The sequence below is a fragment of the Perca fluviatilis genome, chromosome 1 (genome assembly GCF_010015445.1).
Source record: "Perca fluviatilis chromosome 1, GENO_Pfluv_1.0, whole genome shotgun sequence".
Taxonomy (NCBI): Eukaryota; Metazoa; Chordata; class Actinopteri; order Perciformes; family Percidae; genus Perca; species Perca fluviatilis.
Window position 1 is genome coordinate 4,455,954 of NC_053112.1, and position 25,095 is coordinate 4,481,048.

A 25,095-nucleotide genomic window follows, 5' to 3' on the forward strand; every position below is an offset into this window, starting at 1 on the left:
ATATGACGGATTAAGTTGTATGTTGTGGTTGTCGTCTTCGTAATTTTGGAGTTGCAATCCTTGCACACTGCTGTTCTTTTTTTACAGCAAGCACTCCTTAAATCCGAATTTCACTATTAACTTTTAACATTACTTCTTAAAGGTCCAGTGTGTAACATGTTTAGTTGTTGATTATCAAAATCTGTTTCCCATTCACAAACTTGTCCTTTTTCATGAATATTTACCTCCACCATCCATTCAGAGTATTCCTTTTGGCTTGAAATTTTACATTTGCATTTGCATGAACTGGGGTAGACGCTCCATATTCATGCTCCATCTTGAAATACGTTAGCCGGTAAGGGACATACAGGACATACTGCTCCACCTTTCGCATTTTCGCTGTCACATGATAAACTCACAGATGCTGCTAATAGTGCTAATGGGTATCGTAGCTTCCCCACCGGCCCTTTTTGAAGTGTGAAAGCTACCGTAGCTGTAATACGTACTTTGAGCTACGTGACGCAAGGGGGTTGATTGCGAGATGGGAGAAATTCCCACACATTGGACCTTTAATACCTTAAAAAAGAATAGGGCTTGGCGGTTACATTAATTAAAGTCAAGTTCTTTCAAGTCATCTGTCTCAAGTCAAAGTCAAGTCGAGTCATTTAGTAATGAAAGTCAAATTTGCATCTCGAGTCAAGTCGTGCGACTCGAATCCCCCACCTCTGGAAAACAGACCAATCTGGAAACACTTTCATCTCAGGCCAAATTGGCTTGTAACTTTACAATGTTACCCGCCAACATTGTTACATGCATTTGGTGGGTTGGCGGGTGTCAATTTAAAGCTCTGATCATAAACAACGACTCGTCTCTCAGAGCAAACAGCATACACGGCAATAATTGCATATTATGACGCTATATTATATCACACGTACACAGGATACACAAGATGCCAAAGCCAAGACAAACGTATAGCTTCCTTCTCAGGGTGACTAGGTTACATTTCCTTTGATGCTTTATTTGTACTAATCAGAGTCGACTGTATGGAGAGGGGAAGTCCCTCCCCTTCCGGTGGACACCATGGGACCTTAGTTCGGAGCTCAGTGAAATACATCTCTCGTTTTGCATACGTCACCTTGCTCGCTATAGCTGAAAAGCGACAAAAAACGTTAACATTTTTAAAAAGTGGCTTAAAGCGACAAAAACTTTGAAAATTCAGAGCTCACAGATTTGTCCACTCAGACATTCACGGACAAACGGTAAGAAGATGATGAAATTTACGACACACGGAGCTTCGCTATGCGGCTGCAGTTCCTCTAACGTCCACTAGATGCCACTACAAGGAAACACACTCCCCCTTTAAGGGCTGGCCCCACGATACGATATTATCACGATTCTTAGTAAATTATTGCGATTTTAAACATATTTAGACATTCTGGGATGTATTCAAATTATGTCCCCAAAGGAAAAACTTTGTCAACATCTGTTATCTACGAAGATGCTGCTCCATTAGTGGACTGAAAAAGTTATTGTTTTTATTATTCTAGTACAAAAAAGTTAAATTCTAATGTGCAATTTATTTTGTTACATCATAGTTTGATTGGCCGTCTGACTGGGGTGATCTAATCTTAGATGTAGCGAGAGCAATCAAGTTCCCAGGGTTGGTTATGCCATGAAAATATAATAAAAGATTGATACTTGGCGTCCGTGTATCGATACAGTTTTGCCAGGGAATATATATCGTGATACTATGCTGTATCGATTTATATTTCCCCACCCCTAACCCCTTTCACACAGAGACTCTGCAATAGCGTCGCAACAAAGGTCTGCCGTTATGAAGGTAGCTTGGTTACTGCAAGTTCCTCCGAAGCATAACAACCAGTGACTTCTGGAGAGCAAACAGCGCCCGGCACGCCAGCAGCAATCAAAATCACAACAAAGAGGCAAAAGTCTGACGGACAGAAACAGAGGCACTGAATGACTTTCACCTCCAACACAGACACGTGACCTACGTACGGTGCCAATGAGCCACAATTATTTGTCTTCTGTACAGCTGAGTTAAAACATATTCCTCTTGAATTCAGATGCATTTAGGCCACCGCAAATATCAGAATTATTACCATCAAAAATGTGATCTTTGACACTGAAGCATTCACATTGCTGTTGTTTGAATTTGGACGTGTTAACCCCATGGGCTTCATCCAGATCTGAAGCAACATGGGAACATGCATGCACTGATTTTTTATTAAAACTAAAACAAAAAAATCCAGACTAATGTTGAGCTCTGTGCAGGAATACAACATCGGACACATTAAGGGATTCATTGTCACTGTGCTGCATCAATTTGTTCTCATTCACTCTGGATATACAAACACTACCGATCCCTAACAAGCAAAGACTTCTCAGTGAAATCTGAACACAGTGTTTAGTCTGCATGAAGTTGGGGACATTCTGCTGCCATAAAACCCACCAAGCGAACCACCGAACTGTTGACCATCAGCTGAAAGTCTGAAGTACAGTGTCCTTTAACGTTCAGCAGTTAAACATCCGTCTTTTGATTAATGCTCTGAACAACCAACTGCAGAGCGTTGGCTTTGATATGTTGTCATGCACTTGCTCAATTCTCAAACAGCCCTATCGGAAAAACCAACCAATGATACGCGGAAGTATCGACGTCATGGACGCCTCTCTCAGTTTGAGATCCATCTGTCCACTGGAATCACAGAGATCTGTCTCCTGGATTCTCCTTGAACTTTATTTAGAAGTTTGAAGACCTTTTTTTTCAATGAAGTGTGAAGGCAGCCAATGAAAGCGGACCCTTCAGGATCTGGTAGAGCTAGCGATGGGTCAAAGCCACCCAAATAAGGCGGGTTCACACCAGGGTGGAAAAAATATTCAAGTTGCGCCATTTGCATCATAATATTTGGATAATTTGCGTTGGATCGCATTACCTGCCAGTGTAGAGCCGTAGGCACCAACAACGTTTCTTTACGTCATCAATATGGCAAAAGAAAACAACATTATTGCTGTACAAGATACGTTGGTAAATCAAATGGCATTATGTCTAGATTAAAAATATCATCCAGCAGAGCTTGGTGATGTTTACTGCCTTCTCTAGGAAGTAAACATTTTACATCTGGATGATGATGCCACTTCCAGCGCTACTTGAAGTACATATTTTGCAATTTTTTTTATTGCAATAACCGGATAAAAAAGGCAACACGCTCAAGTTCAAATGTTTTGCGCCATTTGCACCGTGTGCCGCGTCTTTGCATTGACTTTGTATGTAATTTAAACGCCATTAAAACACGGTTTCCTTCATCACAGTGCCAAAGTCTTGAAGAACAACATTAAAGCCATCTTTTATATTATTGCCAAAATCATATGAAGGTCTAAACCTTCCTGAGAAACAAAGGTGCCATGACTGTCATGACTTCATATATATAGTCTCCGTTCAAAGTGAAAATCCGCCTTATCCTCAGTCCAGTTTGTAATGTCTCGCAGGGCGATGCTACGAACGTAACAAAGTGCTTTTGTGCGGGATCATCGTCCTCTTAACCGCCATCAGCTCAGCTTCACACTGCGGAATGTGGATGCTGAAATGTGTCGGGTCAGACTCCACACGCAGATTAACAGAAGCTGTCCCCATCGGAGTCGGGCGACGGAGGCCTGGAGATCTCGAAGAAAGAACCCGACGACTTCCTGGATTTGAGAAGTCGCAGCATCTCAGCCATCTGAGTCTCCAGTGCCGCCATGCGACTGTTCAGACCTCTGATGTCTCCTCTCAGTTCCTGTTTCAGCTCGAGGAAAGACGCCTGAATGCTCTGCTCCGGTATCGCGCAGAAGACCTTCTTCTCGTCCGACTGGACCGGGCTTTGCTCCTGAGGTGTTCGGGCGTCTCCGACATTGTCCAAGCGGAGTTCGCTCTTCGTGATGCCGCTGTCACAGGAGTCTGTTTTCTTAAGGGACATCTCACCGTGAGACTTAGTTCTGTCGGGCAGCGTCTCCATGGACTCGGCCTTGGAGACGCTGCTCCACGACTCTGCCTTCACCACCGATTCCTTGAATCTCCCCCAGCCTTTAGCTTTGGCCGGCTCTGCCGATTTGCAGCCGATCAGGTTTCCGTTTTGCACGGCGGTAGCGTGGAGCATGACTCGGCTGGACGTCCGGGAGGAAGCAACGGATGTCGAGGATGTGGTTGCCGTGGCTTGGTTCTCCGTCACCATGTCTATGCTGGTGGAGGCCAGGACCACCGGACCTCTGGGCCTCTCCAGGGGAACCACACCCGTCTCCACATCACCGGCATCGTGATCGACGTGCTCGGTGGCGAGCCGTGCCTCCCGCTGCTGCCTGAAGCGCTGGAAGAGGCGTCGCACCGGGTGATCCGGAGGCAGGTTGAGAGGAGCCTCGTTCTTCCTCTTCAACATCTCTTCTTCCTCACGTTTCACATCACTGATCTTCCGGAAGACAATCTGTAGAAGAAGACAAACAACAAGAGAAACGATTAGAAAGGTTTCACTTTGTCAAACAGATATCTTTACTTTATAGAAGACTACAGGCTACAGGATTTGTGTTTAAAGCATGGATGTCCGAGCCATTGAATGACTACTTTGTATATTTTAATTTGGCATTACAGGAGCCTTAAGGCAGTTACACACCAACCAGACGGCAGAAAAGCCAGTGTGACTGATCAGTGTCCCAGAGTTGGTCCAAAAAGTGCATCAGAACACACCGAAGAGACGAGACGTAATACGTCTCCATAGCAGCAGGCGTGCTAATCTGTATTGTTACCCAAAAAATGAAAACCGGCAGCGGATTGGACGACCACATCACGTGGGTTTGTTTTCTCCGGAAACTCAAAGCCAGACTGTCATGGCGGCTCGATCAGAACCCGATCTCATATTGTACTAAAATAGTTCACCGAAACGTGTTTCTGAAAACATTTGAAGAGAGAAATAGGCCGTGCAGTTGCTGAATCTGTCTTCATTTCAGATCAACAAAGGTCAGTTTAAAAGATTTTCGTCATATTATGAGAGACTCTAGTCACGCTCATCCCGCTCGCCATTTCCGGGTGAGTCCCGACTGCCTGCAGCCAACTGAACATGTCAGGTTGGCCAAAATGAAGGCAAGCGGCCCTTCAGACGGACGACGGCACGGAACACACCAAACAGACTCGAGTCACTTACCTCGCCAGACTGTCAGATGGCCGATTATCGGACCGGTGTGTAGCTGCCTTAAGGAGTCGCACCAGCAGGCTCAGAAACTGCTTTTTTCACAACACCAGCCCCTGCCCTGCCAAGCATGATCATACTGCATTCTGTGTTTTATGTCTTTTTTAAGCACTGCTATAAAGATAAAAAACACTTTTAATGATTGCACTACTGGTTAGATGTAAAACTGCATTTCGTACTGGTTGTCCTTACTTGTGCAATGACAATAAAGTTGAATCTAATCTAATTGAATCTAATTTATACCATGTCGATAATCAGTGCATCTGTCTAACCCACGGATATATTATTAACAAGTACACAAATATATATATATATATATATACACACACACATACATACACACACATTACTGGTCAAAAGTTTTAGAACACCCCAATTTTTCTAGTTATTTATTGAAATTTTAGCAGTTCAAGTCCAATGAATAGCTTGAAATGGTAAAAGGTAAGTGGTGAACTGCCTGAGGTTAAAAAAAAAAGTAAGGTTATCCAAAACTGAAAAATAATGTACATTTCAGAATTTTACAAAAAGGCCTTTTTCAGGGAACAAGAAATGGGTTAACAATGTAAAGCTGTTCTGCAGCAATGGAGGTTGATCAAGCTTTGAAAGTTGGTGCTACCAATTCCCACAGGTGTTCACACTTGTCTGGATTACTTACAACCCCCTCTGTTTGTATAAAAGTATTGTTGGAACACACTGTGGTACCGTACCCTTGTGAGCATTATTTGAAGAGTATTGTACTGCAGAAAGTAGTGTGTTGCCATAAAAATGGCGGGAAAAAGGCAATTAACAATGGAAGAGAGACAGACCATCATAACACTTAAGAATGTTGGTCTTTCCTACAGAGAAATTGTGAAGAAAGTCAAGGTGTCAGTGAGTACAGTATTCTTCACCATCAAAAGGCACTTAGAAACTGGGGGAAACTCTGACAGGAAGAGGTCTGGCAGACCCAAAGCCACAACAGAATCAGAAGACAAGTTTCTGAGAGTCAACAGCTTGCGTGATAGGCGGCTCACAGGACAACAGCTTCAAGCACAGCTTAATAGTGGTCGTAATTAGCAAGTCTCAGTTTCAACTGGAAAGAGAAGACTTGGAGCTGTAGGTTTGATAGGTCGAGTTGCAGCAAGAAAGCCATTGCTAAGACGTCAGAATTAGAAAAAGAGGCTTGCCTGGGCCAAGAAACATTGTCAATGGACTACTGAAGACTGGAAGAAGGTGTTATGGACTGATGAATCAAAATTTGAAATCTTCGGTTCATCACACATGATTTTTGTACGCCGTCGAGTAGGCGAAAGGACGGTTCCTCAGTGTGTGACATCAACTGTCAAACACGGAGGAGGAAGCATGATGTTCTGGGGCTGTTTTGCTGGATCCAGGGTCGGTGATTTGTACAGAGTGAAAGGCACCCTGAACCAAAACGGCTACCACAAAATTTTGCAGCGCCATGCAGTACCCTCTGGTGTGCGCCAAGTTGGTCAGGGGTTCATCCTACAGCAAGATAATGACCCAAAACAGAAGTCCAAGCTATGCCACAACTACCTTAGCAAAAAAGAACAAGATGGTAAGCTTAAAAACATGGAGTTGCCAGCACAGTCCCCAGACTTAAACCCCATTGAGCTGGTTTGGGATGAACTGGACAGAAAAGTGAAAACAAAGCAACCTACAAGTGCCACACATTTATGGGAACTTCTGCAACAGAGTTGGGAAGAACTTTCTGAAGAATATTTAATTTCCGAATGCCACAAGTGTGTTCAGCTGTTATATCTGCCAAAGGGGTCTACTTTGATGAGTCAAAAATTTAGAATACATTTTGGTTTATAAATTGATTCCATGATTTCTTTTTTAACTTCAATTATTTCTTTTTTCTATTCTTTCATTTCCGAGTACAATAAGACATTGAACTGCATGAATTTCAATAAAAACCTGGAAAAATTGGGGTGTTCTAAAACTTTTGACCAGTAGTGAGTGTGTGTGTGTGTGTGTGTGTGTGTGTGTGTGTGTGTGTGTGTGTGTGTGTGTATATATATATATATATATATATATATATATATATATATATTTCTCCAATATAGAGTTAAAAACATAATCATTAGGCTTAAAACTGGGTACAAAGTCATTTTACGAGAGAGTCAAAAAGTGTGAGTATTTGCTGAGTCGGGAGTGAGAATGTGCTGAGTCTGAGTGTGTCGTTGCTCTGCAGCAACAGCGAGAGGCAGCGGGGCTTTCCCCCTCAGCGATGTCATCAGTATGTTGATACCCTAAGCCAATCAGGGAGCTACTGACCTACTGAAATTGGATCTGGTGCACTAAGCAGCTGCAGCAGCAGCAGCTGGACGTTTCTATCAGAGAGCTGTCAGACGGGTGAGAACGGAGAACGTGAGAGAACTGCTAATGATCCTCAACTGCTGCCAGGTTTCTTCTGATGCAAAGACAACACATCAGGCTGCCGCTCGACCCTGTAGAAACACAAACTCTACAGTCTGCAGGGGCTCTCAGTCTGTTGTGATAGAAGTTTGTGAGAAAATGAGCCTACTTCTCTCTTGATTTATTACCCCGGTAAACATTTTCAAAATGAGTTTATAATCTCAATCCCTAGTTGCAAGTCTTGCTATTAACACCACACCCTGTTAAAACCATCATAATAATGATACATTTTATTTCTATAGCAACTATCTTAACAACTGACGCTTGGTCAGTGTCCTCAGCCAACAATCGACGAGAAACCCCTTTAGCCCGGAACGCGGGCAAGCAGAAGCCCGACCACACACAAAAACAACATATATAAAAGAAAAAGAAGAAGACAGTAGAGAGCAGAGAGAGAAGGAAGAGAACAAAAGAGAGAGACAGAGAAGAGAGGAGAGACAGGCAGAGAAACAAGACAACAAGAAAAGAGACAAAAAGAAAAAGAAAAGAAAAGAGACAAGAAAAAAACAACAAAAAAAGAAACAAAAACAAGAGAAAAGAAACAACACAGACAACAAAAACAGAAACAGACACAGCAGCACAAGACAAACAACAAGACAAAAGCAAAACACAACAGCGAGACACAAGACAGAGAACAGAGAACAGAAACACAGAAGACACAGCATGAGAAGAAAGACAGAAGACAAAGAGAAAAAGGAGCAGAAGAGACAAAGAGACAAGAGACAAGACACAAAGACAGAGAGAGACAAGAAGAGAGAAAAGGAAAAGACAACAGGGAGAAAAAAGAGACAGATAGACAACAGGAGAGACAACGGAAAAAGGAAGAAGGAAGGACAAAAAGAGACAACAGGAAGAGGAGAAAAAAGAGGAAGAGAGAAGTGAAGAGACAGTGAGACAGAGGAGAGACAGTAGAGAGAGAGAAGAAGGAAGGGGGGAAGAATGGATGAAAAAGAGACGAAAGGAAGAAATGAATGAAAAAAGGAGGGAAGAGGAAGGAAAAAAAGAGAGAAAGGAAGGAGGAGAAATGGAATGGAAGATGGAAGAGTGAAGGATAAAGAAGGAAGAATGAAGGATATGGAAGGAGAAGAAGAGAGCACCCCAAGAAAGAGAGAAGAAAGAGGAGAAAGAGGAAATGGAGAGGAAGAAAGAAGGAAAGAAAAAGGCTTCCATCAACAAAGGGTCTCATTAAACCGACCTTTCAGGGCCTCAAGGACTCGCTGACACCCTCTACCCACCACAGCTCTGGACTACCAACGGGATTCTGCAGAACCATGTGTGTCTGTGTGTGTGTGTGTGTCTCTCTGTGTGTGTGTGTGTGTGTGTGTGTGTGTGTGTATATGTGTCTGCAGCTTAAGGGTTAACGTTAGCGTCGGCGGAGGTGTGAACCCAGCCGTCTGTCACCATCAGCCTCCGCGCTGTTGACTCAGCCGCCACCACAGCTGCTCTCAGCCTGCACACACACACACACACACACACACACACACACACACACACACACACACACACACACACACACACACACACACACACCTTCCTGCTCTTTATGTATGATATCAGCAGCGCGTTGGTGTTTGATTCAGTCACGGTTTAAAGTCTCTGATGTGCAAAATGTCTCTTATGTTTCTCTAACTGTCGGCGAGTCCAACATCAGACTGATTCCTGCAGGGAACACACTGCTGTTATAGGGGGGTCTAGACCCTGTTTACACCTACATGGTTATTTTTTACAAACGGAGACATTTTGTCTTCGTTTGTGCCCTTCGTTTACACGCAAATGGAGAACTCTCCTCTGAAAACGAGTCTTTCTAAAAACTCCGGCCAGAGTGGAGATTTTTGAGATCTTCGTTTGCACGTAAACTGAGACAAACGGAGGTTTAGGCAGCCGAGAGAGAGAAAGAGAGAAAGAGGAAGTGATTGGTTGCTGTTGTTGCTATTTTCGGGATACTGATTGGCTAACGTGGGCTTGAGCTTCTCGTTACACCGCCACCTACAGGTCTGGCGTGCTCTTGGCTGCATTGACGGCATATATACACATGGTACGTGTAAACGAACCCTTTTCTGAAAACTGACAGCTGTGCACGATGTTATTGTTGAAACCGGAGAGGTTGAAATGTCCGTTTATGGAAATAGCCGGCCACGTGGAAAAGTAGCACTAATCTCACTCAGATGACTGAGAGCAATCCTCTATATGTCTGATTGCTCGGTGATCCCTTTAGCTTGTAGAAAGTGCTCTTTACACATGACAACTGGATGCCTTGGAAGGTAGGCAGTGTTGCTGTCTGTATATGTAGTACTGGATTGGAAAATGTTGGCCTTTTATGGCTTCTAGCCATGCTTTTATGGACTGTATAATACTAGTGGACAGAGCATGTGTGACGTCACCCATTGGTTGGTGGAGATCTGCTATGAGTCGTCAAGTTTGCCGTTACGGGCGCAGCCATCCTGGTTGGTCCTAATTTACCGCCGATTTTAAAATCAACGAGACCATAATTCAAAAAATTAACATCATTCTGTGTTGCAGAAGACTTGAAACTAGCGATTGAGACCATGAACTCATTATGAAAATGTTTACTGAGGTCATAAATCAAGTGAGAAGTGGGTCACTTTCTCATAGACTTCTACAGAAACAGACCTCCTTTTGCAACCACACGTGTCTCCCCCTGCTGGTAGTCAGATATAATGCAGGTTTAAGGAGTCTCCCCCTGCTGGTAGTCAGATATAATGCAGGTTTAAGGAGTCTCCCCCTGCTGGTAGTCAGATATAATGCAGGTTTAAGGAGTCTCCCCCTGCTGGTAGTCAGATATAATACAGGTTTAAGGTGTCTCCCCCTGCTGGTAGTCAGATATAATGCAGGTTTAAGGAGTCCCCCTGCTGGTAGTCAGATATAATGCAGGTTTAAGGAGTCCCCCCCTGCTGGTAGTCAGATATAATGCAGGTTTAAGGTGTCTCCCCCTGCTGGTAGTCAGATATAATGCAGGTTTAAGGTGTCTCCCCTGCTGGTAGTCAGATATAATGCAGGTTTAAGGAGTCTCCCCCTGCTGGTAGTCAGATATAATGCAGGTTTAAGGAGTCTCCCCTGCTGGTAGTCAGATATAATGCAGGTTTAAGGAGTCTCCCCCTGCTGGTAGTCAGATATAATGCAGGTTTAAAGGAGTCTCCCCCTGCTGGTAGTCAGATATAATGCAGGTTTAAGGAGTCTCCCCCTGCTGGTAGTCAGATAGAATGCAGGTTTAAGGAGTCTCCCCCTGCTGGTAGTCAGATAGAATGCAGGTTTAAGGAGTCTCCCCCTGCTGGTAGTCAGATATAATGCAGGTTTAAGGCACTTCCGCATTTGCAGCACTTTGCCGAACCGGATGCGTTGTCCATTAATATTAACAGTCTATGAGTTATGGATAAAACAAACTCAGCAGTACGTGTCACCAGATGCAAGTGAATGTGGATCCATGTCAGACATATTTGGGTCTAGATGTGTATATCTGCTGAGCTATAAACAACAAGGTGCGTGCAAAGGGAGGGTTAGTTTTCTACATGGAGAACCAAACGCTGTACGGTTCAATAGGGCTGCACGAAATGAGGAAGATATGCCATAACGCTGTTGAATATCTCGCTAGCAGGTTTGGCGTCAGTTTGTACCTGATGTTAGATGTTATCGAGCCAATGAGATGACAAAAACCAGATGCTTCATTTAGCATAATCTCTATTTATTTGACTACAAGTTCCCCATTTTAAAGGTGTTAAATGTGTGTGTGTGTGTGTGTGTGTGTGTGTGTCTCACCCTCTTCCTCAGGTTGTAGGTGAGCAGCAGGTTTCGGGAGAAGTGGTTGGCGAAGGCTGAGTAGAAGTTGAGGACTTTCTGCAGCGCGTCCCGTTTGATGATGTGGAGGTCGCAGTAGGTCAGCGCTCGCACGTTAGCGCACGACTGGGCCAGAGACATCTCCTTCCAGAAGATATCTCCAAACACATCACCTTTACCTGCAGACAGACAGGGGGACAGACAGGTTACATACTTTCTGACCTCCACAACATTTTTACAGCAGATCTGAGAACTGAAATCATTTCTCTGAACATCTAGATGTTTGTCTGTCAGAGAACGGGACGGGCGGCCACGGGACACTTTGACGTTGTTCCCATGATCCGGTTTAAACCAGAACGGCTGGAGAAGTCCTTCTTCCTGCAGCGGAAAGCTTCTGTCTTTCAAAGTAGCATAAACAGAACTTGGTCTGTCAGTGCAGTGTGGATCACTGTGAGTATATGGGACTCTGGTAGGACCCCGGCTAGCTGACAGCTACACGTGTTTCTAGAACACATCCATCAGAGGGGAGGCGAGCGCTGATGCAGCTGCTGTCGGGAGACATTAATGTGGACGGAGGAAGTGAAGCATGCTGACTTTAAACAGTTGCTGATTGGAACCTGGAAGCTCAGAGTGTTTCTGAGACATCTGCCGAGTCTAAATATTTATACGGAGAGGAAGTGAAGCCGAATGGGTCTGCTGAGAAAACTTCTTCTCTGGTGCCGATTATCTGGGACACCGAGCAGATATTTAAAGCACAGAAACAAGTCACAGAGCATCCGACAGCAGTGAAAATATCCTGTTATTACACTAGACGTTTCATAATATGTAATACCGTGATATTGATATGTTGGTTTATATATGGGTTAGGGTTAGGGTTACTCAGAGGTTTTGTGAACTCGCAGAGTGATTTGCCCGATGACTCTGACAGCTGTTTGCTGAGCCGCGACAGCTCCCTCCTTCAGCTTTCCCTCCGTTTGTCTCTGAGCCTCGACAGCTCCCTCCTTCATCTGTCCCTCCGTTTGTCTCTGAGCCTCGACAGCTCCCTCCTTCATCTGTCCCTCCGTTTGTCTCTGAGCCTCGACAGCTCCCTCCATCATCTGTCCCTCCGTTTGTCTCTGAGCCTCGACAGCTCCCTCCATCATCTGTCCCTCCGTTTGTCTCTGAGCCTCGACAGCTCCCTCCTTCAGCTTTCCCTCCATTTGTCTCCAGGCAGGCAGCACACTTCATACTTTGCTAATGAGCGCCCCGGATCATGGATCCTAAAACAGGATAATATCTTGTTATACCGTTAAAACATGTCGGTCGAATGTCAACACGTGTTGTTATCTCGCATGTCTTGTCATGTCTAGTGAGCGCCGCGGAGCACGGTTCCTACACACGGTTCCTACACACGGTTCCTACACACGGTTCCCACGGAAATAGCAAAGCCTTTTGGTTCTAGGAAACGCAGGGGCGTGTCAGTGTGTTTCTCTGTGTGGCAGACAGACAGGTGACTCTGCAGGCTTCACTCTTCCTGTCCCAGAGGCAGACAGACAGACAGGTGACTCTGCAGGCTTCACTCTTCCTGTCCCAGAGGCAGACAGACAGACAGGTGACTCTGCAGGCTTCACTCTTCCTGTCCCAGCGGCAGACAGACAGACAGACAGGTGACACTGCAGGCTTCACTCTGCCTGTTCCAGAGGCAGACAGACAGACAGGTGACTCTGCAGGCTTCACTCTGCCTGTTCCAGAGGCAGACAGACAGACAGGTGACCCTGCAGGCTTCACTCTGCCTGTTCCAGAGGCAGACAGACAGACAGGTGACCCTGCAGGCTTCACTCTGCCTGTTCCAGAGGCAGACAGACAGACAGGTGACCCTGCAGGCTTCCCTCTTCTTGTCCCAGAGGCAGACTACTAATTTAGGGGCCGGCCGGTAAGCAGGCTAGGGACTAACTGTTTAGCGGTGCAGAGGGGGGGCAGAGAGAGGGAGGTATCAGATGAAGTGGTTGTTTAGCCGATGGCCGACACCCATTCAGCCCAAACAAAGGCTGACGAAGGCCAACGGGTGGCGCCGGTGTGGGACACACGGCACAACTAGGGCGGGGCCTTGGTGTGTGAGGGCCTTCACTGAAAACCTCTCTGCTTCTTCTGGGGGAATTTCTGAGTCTCAAAGTTGACAAATCTGCCAAATTCTGCTCTGAATGTGGCGTGATTGCAGCGTGAACAACAGGGTCCTGTCTGTTTGGTCTAATGTGAACCTGGACTGATACGCGGGCCGGATCAAAGTTCCAGAGAGGCCGGGTTTGGCCCGCGGGCCTCGAGTTTGACACCTGTGCTGACCGTGGAGGTTGAACTCAGCGGTGGCACCGAGCTAACGCTGAAGCAGCAAGAGCAGGTCCAGAACCAGAGCCAGGTCCAGAACCAGAGCCAGGACCGGAGGTTACCCACTGAGACACACAGACACACACTCACACACAGACACACACACACACACACACACACACACACACACACACACACACATATACACACACATATACACACACACACACACACACACACACACACACACACACACACACACACACACACACACACACACACACACACACACATATATACACATACAAATACACACACACACACACACACACACACACATATACACACACATATACACACACACACACACACACACACACACACACACACATATATACACATACACATACACACACACACACACACACACACACACACATACACACAGAAACACAGACACACACAGACACACAGACAGACACACAGACTCATACACACACACACACACATACACACAGAAACACAGACACACACAGACACACAGACTCATACACACACACACACACACACACACACACACACACACACACACACTCACACACACACACACACACACATACACACACACACACACACACACACACACACACACACACACACACACACACACACACACACACACACACACACAGCTGCTGCTTTCCCCCCCAATTTTTTCCATTGCTTTTTTCCAAATGTTTTGTAGTTTTTTAGTTACATTTCCAGTCAGCTGTTGTAGTCCTGACCGTCCGATGAAAGCCAGACCTTTGGCGTGTTTGAACGTGACCGTGAGGACGCAGTGACTCACCTAAGATGGCCACCACCTCGTCGTCCTGGATGACCTCCAGAGAGCCCGACACCACGAAGCAAAGGCTGTCCACGCTCTCGCCGGCGTGGTACAGCAGGTCGCCCGGCGCACTGTGCACCGTCTGGAACTCCATGGCGAGCGCCCGCAGGCAGCCGTCGCTCGCCAGCCTGAACGCCGGGTGCTCCTTGAACACCTTCCTGTTCAGGTGGACGCAGATGTCCGCTCGCATGTCCTTGGGACAGATCTGGAGCACCTGAGACGGGACGCAGACATCCAATCACGTTAAAGCAGGAAGTAAGGTGAGGAATTATTAAGGGGGTAAGCTTCGCTTCAGAACTGGAACCTCCTATGGCGCCATTTTGACGCTACCAAGCCATCACCTCCCGTTAGCATCCCATTGACTCCCATTCATTCTGACGTCACTTTGACAGAGAATAACTTTACATCTGAAGCGTTTAAAGACTCTATTTGTCCGTTGTTTATTTCTAAAGAAACACGACAATGTATAAAAGGCTCCATTACCTTGTAGCTCACGTTATGGCTCCGTAGCAGACGCTTTTATAACAATAGGCTAACGATTGGGTCATAACCACGAGACTTACTGTCACACAGTAGAGGAATTACCGTATAGTACAGGAGAAGCTCACAGGCAGTTTGGACTTACATTATCTGTTTAGGTTTAATGACTAATGTTAACTAGCATGTTAGTGATCAGTAATTAGCCTGTGCCTATGTTATCTCCTTACATATACCTACGCTCTCCGTCTCTGTAAGATTGGGAATGATTGAGATTTCTCTCGGCACAGCTACCAGAAGACTTCACACTTTCAGACAGGTTGCTCACGTCACATCTACGTCTTCAAGCTCAGCTGGAGGCTGCTCAGTAACCCTAGCGATCACCGGGAAAGTGGGATCTGTTGGTCCATTCTTATATACTGTCTATGGGAAGTATAAAGCCCCAACCAGACCAGCTGAATCTTGCAGCTCCTCGCATCGTGTCGGTCAGCAGCGCCCTAAGGCCGGTTACACACTGGCTGCGTGGCGTGTCCGTTTATATTTCGGCCCCCATGGTAACAGGTTAGAGCTTACACGCTGGCTGTGTGACACGTGCATGCTAGAAATAAAAACCGAGGCCTATTTTTCACGCGAGACACCAGCATGTTGGAAGAGTTTCCAGACAACATAGAATAGGGAAATATATTTATATATGTCGTTTAGACACAAATACATATTAATAAATGACATGTTGATGTTTGAAAGTCTCGAGGTTTTGACATAAATGCAGAAATTGATTTTTCGCCTGTCAATCCAGAAGGAAATATTCTGGAGCCTATTTTGCCGTCAATACTGCCGACGTTGTCTTTGCTGTAATCAGATCAGAATATATTTATGTTTATGGGAAACATCCATGTGTCCAGACCAGGCTAGCAGCAGCAGCAGCAGCAGCAGCGCCGCGTCAGACACCCTCCTGGTGGGGAAAGACGTAGAAAACGCCACGCAGCTGACACGCCACGCAGCCAGTGTGTAACCGGCCTAACAGCTGCCAGTTCTGACCAATGAGACAAGACGGTGTATCATCTCCATAGCAACGCCTCTCAGTGACCCATCCTTGACAGCCCAGTGACTGACCCATGTGACATCACTGTGACCATGTGTGTGTGTGTCTGTATATGTGTGTGTGTGTCTGTGTCTGTTATGTGTTTGTGTATGTGTGTGTGTGTGTGTGTGTGTGTGTGTGTGTGTGTGTCTGTTATGTGTTTGTGTATGTGTGTGTGTGTGTGTGTGTGTGTGTGTGTGTCTGTATGTTTGCGTGTGTGTGTCTGTTATGTGTGTGTGTGTCTGTTATGTGTATCTGTATATGTGTGTGTGTGTCTGTTATGTGTGTGTGTGTCTGTTATGTGTGTGTGTGTCTGTTATGTGTGTGTGTGTCTGTTATGTGTATCTGTATATGTGTGTGTGTGTCTGTTATGTGTGTGTGTGTCTGTTATGTGTGTGTGTGTCTGTTATGTGTATCTGTATATGTGTGTGTGTGTCTGTTATGTGTATGTGTATGTGTGTGTGTGTGTGTGTGTGTGTATGTGTGTGTGTCTGTTATGTGTGTCTATATATGTGTGTGTGTGTGTCTGTTATGTGTATGTGTGTGTGTGTGTGTGTGTATGTGTGTGTGTGTGGTGACATCACTGTGACCCCCCTGTGACATCACTGTGACCCCGTGACATCACCGTTACCTTGTCGGTGTCGATGCCTCTGGACATGGACCAGGTGGACACGATGTAGTCCATGACGCGCTCGCTGAGGCCCTTGGGCACCTGGTAGAGCTTCAGGAAGTCCCGCACGCTGTTGAGCATCTCGTGGTAGCGGTTGGTGTTGGCGTACATCTGCTGGAAGATGGTGGTGACGTTCCCGAAGATGGTGGCGTACAGCAGCGCTGGTAACGACAAGCAGACCACACGCACGCTTTAATATAAACATACTTTCATACAGTCCTTCCAGGAAAATGCGAGTGAGTTTTTTAAATCCTTGATTTAATTTAATGCTAGTGATGCACCGATGTGAAAATTGTGGCCGATACCGATAACCGATATTAATATTGCTGCTATTGCCGATACTGATATTTACCGATGTCGATATCTCTGAATAGAAAACACATTTTTATGATAATAAAATAAAGAACTATTTTCCAAAACGATTTTTTTTTTTACTTTTGTGATTTATTTCCGAAATGACTGATATTGGGAACCTTTACCTGTGTGCAAAATATGACTGTCATCAGATTTACATAAGAAACAATTTATATTTATATAATTATATATAATTTGACATCAAACCGATACCGATATGTTACAAAAATGACCATATCGGCCGATATTATATCTGCGGGCGATATATGGTGCACCACTAATTAATGCAGCACGTTTTCTTAAAAAATGCTGATGGAATATGCTAGATGATATTTATGCAATTTTATGCGATGAAAATGCGGGAACTTGCAAAAACTGCTGTTTGATGAAAAAGAGAAAAAGAAGTGATTAACGTTGTGTAATTACGTCACTTCATAACATTCCCATGGCAACAGGGGAAAATGGCTGCTCTTGTGTAAAGTAAACACAACATTTTTCAACTTTCTGCTGAGATATATTACGGGACTTTTGTTGCTTAGAACTTTAGAACTCCTTCAGCCCTAAAAAAAATCCTTCTTTATTCCCGGAGTCAGGGTCTGAGAGCAGACGACGTGATTGGTCGGATTTGTCTCAGATTAACGGTTAATGTCTCAGTCATCGATACAAACTGCTGCAGTCCATCCCTGACTCAGCTGCGCTCTGTCACAGCCTGTCAGCAGTATGGACCCCGGGGGGGGGGGGGTCACCGGATCAATACTGCCCCCCGTGCAGCACTACCAGCAGCAGAAACCTGCCGCCGTCCGCTGTTAAGCCGCTGACAGCAGCTCAGACAGGAAGTGTCACGCTGTAACCTTCATAGAGGAGAGCAGGGGGGTGTCAAACGCCACTTCACTAAGGGCCACACTGGAAAATGAGACTCCCATCAAGAGCCAGACACGTAGGCTCCTATCTCGCACCCGGCGCAGCGCGGCACAAAGCCCGACCCAGGTCTCTTTGCTAGTTTAAGACCAACCCAGTTGTCAGTTTCCTGTCCAGCGTCCACGTCGTTTAAATAGCAAATGCACCATCTGTGGCCCATGGGTGTGCTGGTCTTACAGGGAGGTGTGTTCAGGTGCATTCTGGGTGTGCTGGTCTTACAGGGAGGTGTGTTCAGGTGCATTCTGGGTGTGCTGGTCTTACAGGGAGGTGTGTTCAGCAGGTGAGAAAGGGAGACGCCCATTCAGCCAAAACAAAGGCTGACAAAGGCCAACGTGCGGCCTACAGTGGTGTAGTCTAGTTTTTTGTACACTGTAATTTTCCCCTTCTAGCTTCATACTGGCCCGTCCCAGAGCAACGCGTCCCAGAGCAACGCGTCCCAGAGCGACAACCCCATAGGGTTTTTGTAACGTTAGCGCGTACAGCATCGGCCTCATCTGGCTCATTTCCTGTAGTTTCTGTAACGTTAACATCTGCTGCAGCGTCACTCTAAGGCAGCAGTAGCTTCAGGGGCGGGCTTAACCAAATCACTGAGAGGGTGGAGTTTAATTCACTTTCATCTCATACTGTATCTCCTTTAGTGATTCATGTTGGCTCATTTCAAATTTGTGCAGAGAGCGTGTAGTATCTGAAGATTTACAACTTTGGCTTAGAGTTTCTGCTGGTGAACTTTACCCCATTTTGCTGAAACATCTGGAAAGTGTTACCAGAGGGGTCCCTAGGACAGAGATGTCCTTTTTTGGACCAGTTCCATGTAGATCGTAGCTATTGGCCAATATTGTTACCATACACCCCCACCTTATGTTACACAAAGTAAAGGATATGTACCATGTTTTAACAGAAGGGCAGAACGACTATTTTGAGAATTGGGAAACTGTCGTCTCTCCGAGCTCTGCAGGGCTTGTAATTGATGCTGAATTCTTTGATGTAATAAACTTTTATAATCAAGAACAGCATCGCTACTAAAGACACCACAAATGACCGCCACGCAACTGTGTCGCTCCTACGCAACTGGCAACACAGAGTGTGAAAGTTCTGTCACAAAAACCATCACCGTTACGTTACGTTATCCTGGAGCTTTTGGAAGTGGGTACACCGGAAATCCTTGACCTTCCCTAGTGGGTATACCTGCGTCTCATGTAGACTACACAACTAGGGCGGGGCCTTGGTGTGTGAGGGCCTTCACTGAAAACCTCTCTGCTTCTTCTGGGGGAATTTCTGAGTCTCAAAGTTGACAAATCTGCCAAATTCTGCTCTGAATGTGGCGTGATTGCAGCATGAACAACAGGGTCCTGTCTGTTTGGTCTAATGTGAACCTGGACTGATACACGGGCCGGATCAAAGTTCCAGAGAGGCCGGGTTTGGCCCGCGGGCCTCGAGTTTGACACCTGTGCTGACCGTGGAGGTTGAACTCAGCGGTGGCGGCGAGCTAACGCTGAAGCAGCAAGAGCAGGTCCAGAACCAGAGCCAGGTCCAGAACCAGAGCCAGGACCGGAGGTTACACGCTGAGACACACAGACACACACTCACACACACATATACGCACACACGCACGATAGATAGGTAGATAGATAGGTAGGTAGGTAGTAGGTAGATAGATAGATAGATAGATAGATAGATAGATAGATAGATAGATAGATATTTCTAAAATAGTCATCATTTTGCTAGACCTTTTATTTTTTCAACCTGGACTCTATCATTCCCATCATGCCTTGGTGTCTGAGTGTATATATACAGCATATATACAGATATATATATATATATGTATATACAGTACAGGCCAAAAGTTTGGACACACCTTCTCATTCAATGCGTTTCCTTTTATTTTTTCATGACTATTTACATTGTAGATTCTCACTGAAGGCATCAAAACTATGAATGAACACATATGGAATTATGTACTTAACAAAAAAGTGTGAAATAACTGAAAACATGTCTTATATTTTAGATTCTTCAAAGTAGCCACCCTTTGCTTTTTTATTAATAAGGGAAAAACTTCCACTAATGAACCCTGACAAAGCACACCTGTGAAGGTAAAACCATTTCAGGTGACTAACCTCATGAAGCTCATTGAGAGAACACCAAGGGTTTGCAGAGTTATCAAAAAGCAAAGGGTGGCTACTTTGAAGAATCTAAAATATAAGACATGTTTTCAGTTATTTTACACACTTTTTTTTTTTTGCCATAATTCCATATGTGTTCATTCATAGTTTTGATGCCTTCAGTGAGAATCTACAATGTAAATAGTCATGAAAATAAAAAAACACATTGAATGAGAAGGTGTGTCCAAACTTGCTCTGTACTGTATATATATATATATATATATATATATATATATATATGTATTATTATATATATGTATATGCAGGCTCTATACACATTCAAAGCACGCCGACAGTTTGTGGAGATTTCCCAGAAGCCCCTGCAGTAAAAGCTTTTCCTCACTCCGCCGAATGATGAAGAGCTTTAAATGTTGATCATTTGTCTCTGTCATCGGAAGCTGCTGTCGGACACACACACACACACACACACACACACACACACACACACACACACACACACACACACACACACACACACACACACACACACACACACGTCCACTGTCACATCCCTGACTGTTAGTCTGGATGTAATTCAGAGAACTTGTTCCCCAGATCTCCATCCTCTAACGGAGGCTACTGTCCATCTGCTTACTTCTAGAGGTCACGTTACGTGTGTTAGCTTTACATTCACTCATAACGTTACCCCAAACTAACATTAGGATGGTTGGCTTGGTAACAACATAACATTCACTCATAACGTTACCCCAAACTAACATTAGGATGGTTGGCTTGGTAACAACATAACATTCACTCATAACGTTACCCCAAACTAACATTAGGATGGTTGGCTTGGTAACAACGTAACATTCACTCATAACGTTACCCCAAACTAACATTAGGATGGTTGGCTTGGTAACAACATAACATTCACTCATAACGTTACCCCAAACTAACATTAGGATGGTTGGCTTGGTAACAACGTAACATTCACTCATAACGTTACCCCAAACTAACATTAGGATGGTTGGCTTGGTAACAACGTAACATTCACTCATAACGTTACCCCCAAACTAACATTAGGATGGTTGGCTTGGTAACAACGTAACATTCACTCATAACGTTACCCCAAACTAACATTAGGATGGTTGGCTTGGTAACAACATAACATTCAGTCATAACGTTACCCCCAAACTAACATTAGGATGGTTGGCTTGGTAACAACGTAACATCAGTCATAACGTTACCCCCAAACTAACATTAGGGTGGTTGGCTTGGTAACAACGTAACATCAGTCATAACGTTACCCCCAAACTAACATTAGGATGGTTGGCTTGGTAACAACATAACATTCAGTCATAACGTTACCCCCAAACTAACATTAGGATGGTTGGCTTGGTAACAACGTAACATCAGTCATAACGTTACCCCCAAACTAACATTAGGATGGTTGACTTGGTAACAACGTAACATCAGTCATAACGTTACCCCCAAACTAACATTAGGATGGTTGGCTTGGTAACAACGTAACATTCAGTCATAACGTTATCCCAAAACTAACATTAGGATGGTTGGCTTGGTAACAACGTAACATCAGTCATAACGTTATCCCAAAACTAACATTAGGATGGTTGACTTGGTAACAACGTAACATATCTGACATAACGTCAGTTTCGTGTCTCTCTCCGTTCTCTCTGCTGATTCCTACCTTCTGTCTTCATAAAAACTCTGTTTTTCAGGTCGGCAGCTTCTAAAAACTCAAGTTTTGGGTTCTCTACCCTGTTGGTAGTACGCAACACAAGTCACTGGTAGAACGGAGAGTTGGCCTCCCCTCCCCCCAGAGCAGGAGGCAATGCGCTGGGTCTCTATTGTGTCTCTTTGTGTGACACTGTGTGTGTGTGTGTGTGTGTGTGTGTGTGTAGTGTGTGACATTAGAGTGCAGGGCTGCAGGCTGCAGGCTCAGAGGAAGACAGGAGTCCAGCTGATATGTGACAGGACCGTTATATATATTAATATTTGAGAGAGGAGCTCCACCGAGGCAGAGCCCGGCAGGTCAGCCTTCATCACTCTGCTGAGGAAACTACTGCTACCTCTGAGGACAGCTGTCTGTCTGTCTGTCTGTCTGTCTGTCTGTCTGTCTGTCTGTCTGTCTGTCTGTCTGTCTGTCTGTCTGTCTCTGTGTGTGTGTGTGTGTGTGTGTGTGTGTGTGTCTGTCTGTCTGTCTGTCTCTCTGTCTGTCTCTGTGTGTGTGTCTGTCTGTCTGTCTGTCTGTCTCTCTGTCTGTCTGTCTCTGTGTCTGTCTGTCTGTGTCTATCTGTGTGTGTGTGTGTGTGTCTGTGTGTGTGTGTGTGTGTCTTTGTGTGTGTGTATGTGTGTGTATGTGTCTCTGTGTGTGTGTATGTGTGTGTCTGTCTGTCTGTGTCTGTTTGTGTGTGTGTGTGTCTCTGTGTGTGTGTGTGTGTGTGTGTCTCTGTGTGTGTGTGTATGTGTGTGTATGTGTCTTTGTGTGTGTGTATGTGTGTGTCTGTCTGTCTGTCTGTCTGTGTCTGTTTGTGTGTGTGTGTGTGTGTCTCTGTGTATATGTGTGTGTGTGTGTATGTGTCTCAGTGTATATGTGTGTGTGTGTGTCTGTGTGTGTGTGTGTGTGTGTCTCTGTGTATATGTGTGTGTGTCTGTGTGTGTGTGTCTGTGTGTGTGTGTGTGTCTCTGTGTATATGTGTGTGTGTCTGTGTGTGTGTGTGTGTCTCAGTGTATATATGTCTCTGTGTATATGTGTGTCTCTGTGTGTGTGTGTGTGTGTGTGTGTGTGTAGTTGTGTGTGTGTGTGTGTGTAGTTGTGTGTAGCAGAAACTCACATCCTATCATCATCATGGCCACGGCGAAGATCTTCTCCCCGTCGGTGTTGGGCGCGATGTTTCCGAAGCCGATGCTGGTGAGGCTGGTCATGGTGAAGTAGAGCGCCGTGATGTAGACCGAGTCCTTGCTGGGCCCGCCCTCCCAGCGGCCCGAGCCCGTGGCGTTGAACCGGTACGGCGTGCCCGCGGTCTCGCCCAGCAGGAACAGCCAGCTGTCCACCCGCACGGCGCCGCCAGTCTCGTCCATCACCTCGTAGTCGCCGATGCTGAACCAGATGCACGCCAGCCAGTGGGCCGCAAGCCCGAACACGCACACCAGCAGCAGCAGCACGGCGGCGCCGTACTCGATGTAGTGGTCCAGCTTCCTCGCCACGCGGCCCAGGCGCAGCAGGCGCACCACTTTGAGAGAGCTGAACAGACTGCTGATGCCCTGCACGGGACACACACACACAGACACACACACACACACACACACACACACACACACAGAGACACACACACACACACACACACACACACACACACAGAGACACACACAGACAGGGACAGAGTCACGCTGGGAACCGGATTAAAGTTTAGACATTAAAGTAGCTGGGCCACCTGCACAACACACACACACACACACACACACACACACACACACACACACACACACACACACACACACACACACACACACATACATGTACACAAAGACACACACACACACACAGACACACACACAGACACACACAGTCAGTAGGGAGTTGGGTTGGGAACCAGAGGGTTGCTGGTTCAATTCCCTGTACGGACCAAAGTATGGTGGTGGACTGGTAGCTGGAGAGGTGCCAGGTCACCTCCTGGGCTCTGCCAAGGTGCTCTTGTAAGGCAGCGAAGCACCGAACCCCCCAACTGCTCGGGGTGCCTTTCCATGGGCAGCCCCCCCACTCTGACATCTCTCCATTAGTGCATGTAGAGGTATACTCAGCGTGTGTGTGTTCTTCTGTCTTCCTTCTTCCCTTTCTTGCCTTCCTCCTTCCCCACATATGTCCTCTCTTTCATCCTTCCTTCCTTCTTCCCCACTTATATAATTTCTTCTTCCCTGTCCTCCCTTCCTTCTTCCCCACATGTCCTTTCTTCTGTCTTCTTTCCTTCCTTCCTTTCTTCCCTTCCTTCTGTATCCTTCTAAGTCTGTATGAAACGTTTTAAAAGATGTATGAAACATGTATGAAAGATGTACTTCACACACACACACACACACACACACACACACACACACACACACAACACACACACGAACACACACACAAACACACACACACACACACACAAAGACACACACACACACACACAAAGACACACACAAAGACACACACAAGGTGCAGCTGCTGGGCTGCCTGCAGAGCCACTTCCTGTCATGTTTGACTCGTCCGGCGCTGCCGCCTCTCATCAGCAACACCGCTACACGCTGGAGAAAAACACCCACAATGCACTGCTCCTCCAGCAGCAGCCTTCACCACGGTCACTAAGGCTACATTTACACCGCTACACGTTAGGGTTTAGAAAGGAATATCTTCTGCTACGTTTACACCTCTCATTCCCCCTGCTCTGGTGGTGTGTGTGTGTGTGTGTGTGTGTGTGTGTGTGTGTGTGTGTGTGTGTGAGACAAAGTGTGTGTGTGTGAGAGAGAGAGAAAGTGTGTGTGTGTGAGACAGCATGTGTGTGTGTGTGTGTGTGTAGACAAATTTTTTTTGTTGTGTGTGTGTGTGTGTGTGTGAGAGAGACACAGTGTGTGTGTGTGTGTGTGTGTGTGTGAGAGACAAAGTGTGTGTATGTGTGTGTGTTTTTTTTTTTTTTGTCTGTGTGTGTGTGTGTGTGTGTGTGTGTGTGTGTGTGTGTGTGTGTTGTAGGGGGAACACTTAGCCTTGCTAATAGTATCATGGAGGAACTTAGTGGAAATGGATGGAAAGAATGAAGGAACGGAATGGACGTGAAGGAATGGAAAATACTGGAAAGCTCAGCTTGGATTTAACCTACAGAGATCTGAGGGCA

General features: G+C 45.7%; 1 protein-coding gene across 1 annotated transcript in view; it reads right to left on the reverse strand.

The window, feature by feature from the left end:
* Positions 1-328: 328 nt before the first annotated feature.
* The window catches only part of LOC120568276 (potassium voltage-gated channel subfamily H member 1-like), a 38,997-nt gene continuing 14,230 nt past the window's right edge, over positions 329-25,095 (reverse strand). The window contains exons 7-11 of the mRNA XM_039815673.1: positions 23,065-23,494; positions 16,800-16,999; positions 14,572-14,824; positions 11,406-11,602; positions 329-4,451 (exon numbers count right to left, since the gene is read on the reverse strand). Of these exons, the coding sequence (XP_039671607.1) occupies positions 3,609-4,451; positions 11,406-11,602; positions 14,572-14,824; positions 16,800-16,999; positions 23,065-23,494 (1,923 nt within the window). The 3' untranslated portion in view covers positions 329-3,608. The remainder of the gene's footprint in view (positions 4,452-11,405; positions 11,603-14,571; positions 14,825-16,799; positions 17,000-23,064; positions 23,495-25,095) is intronic.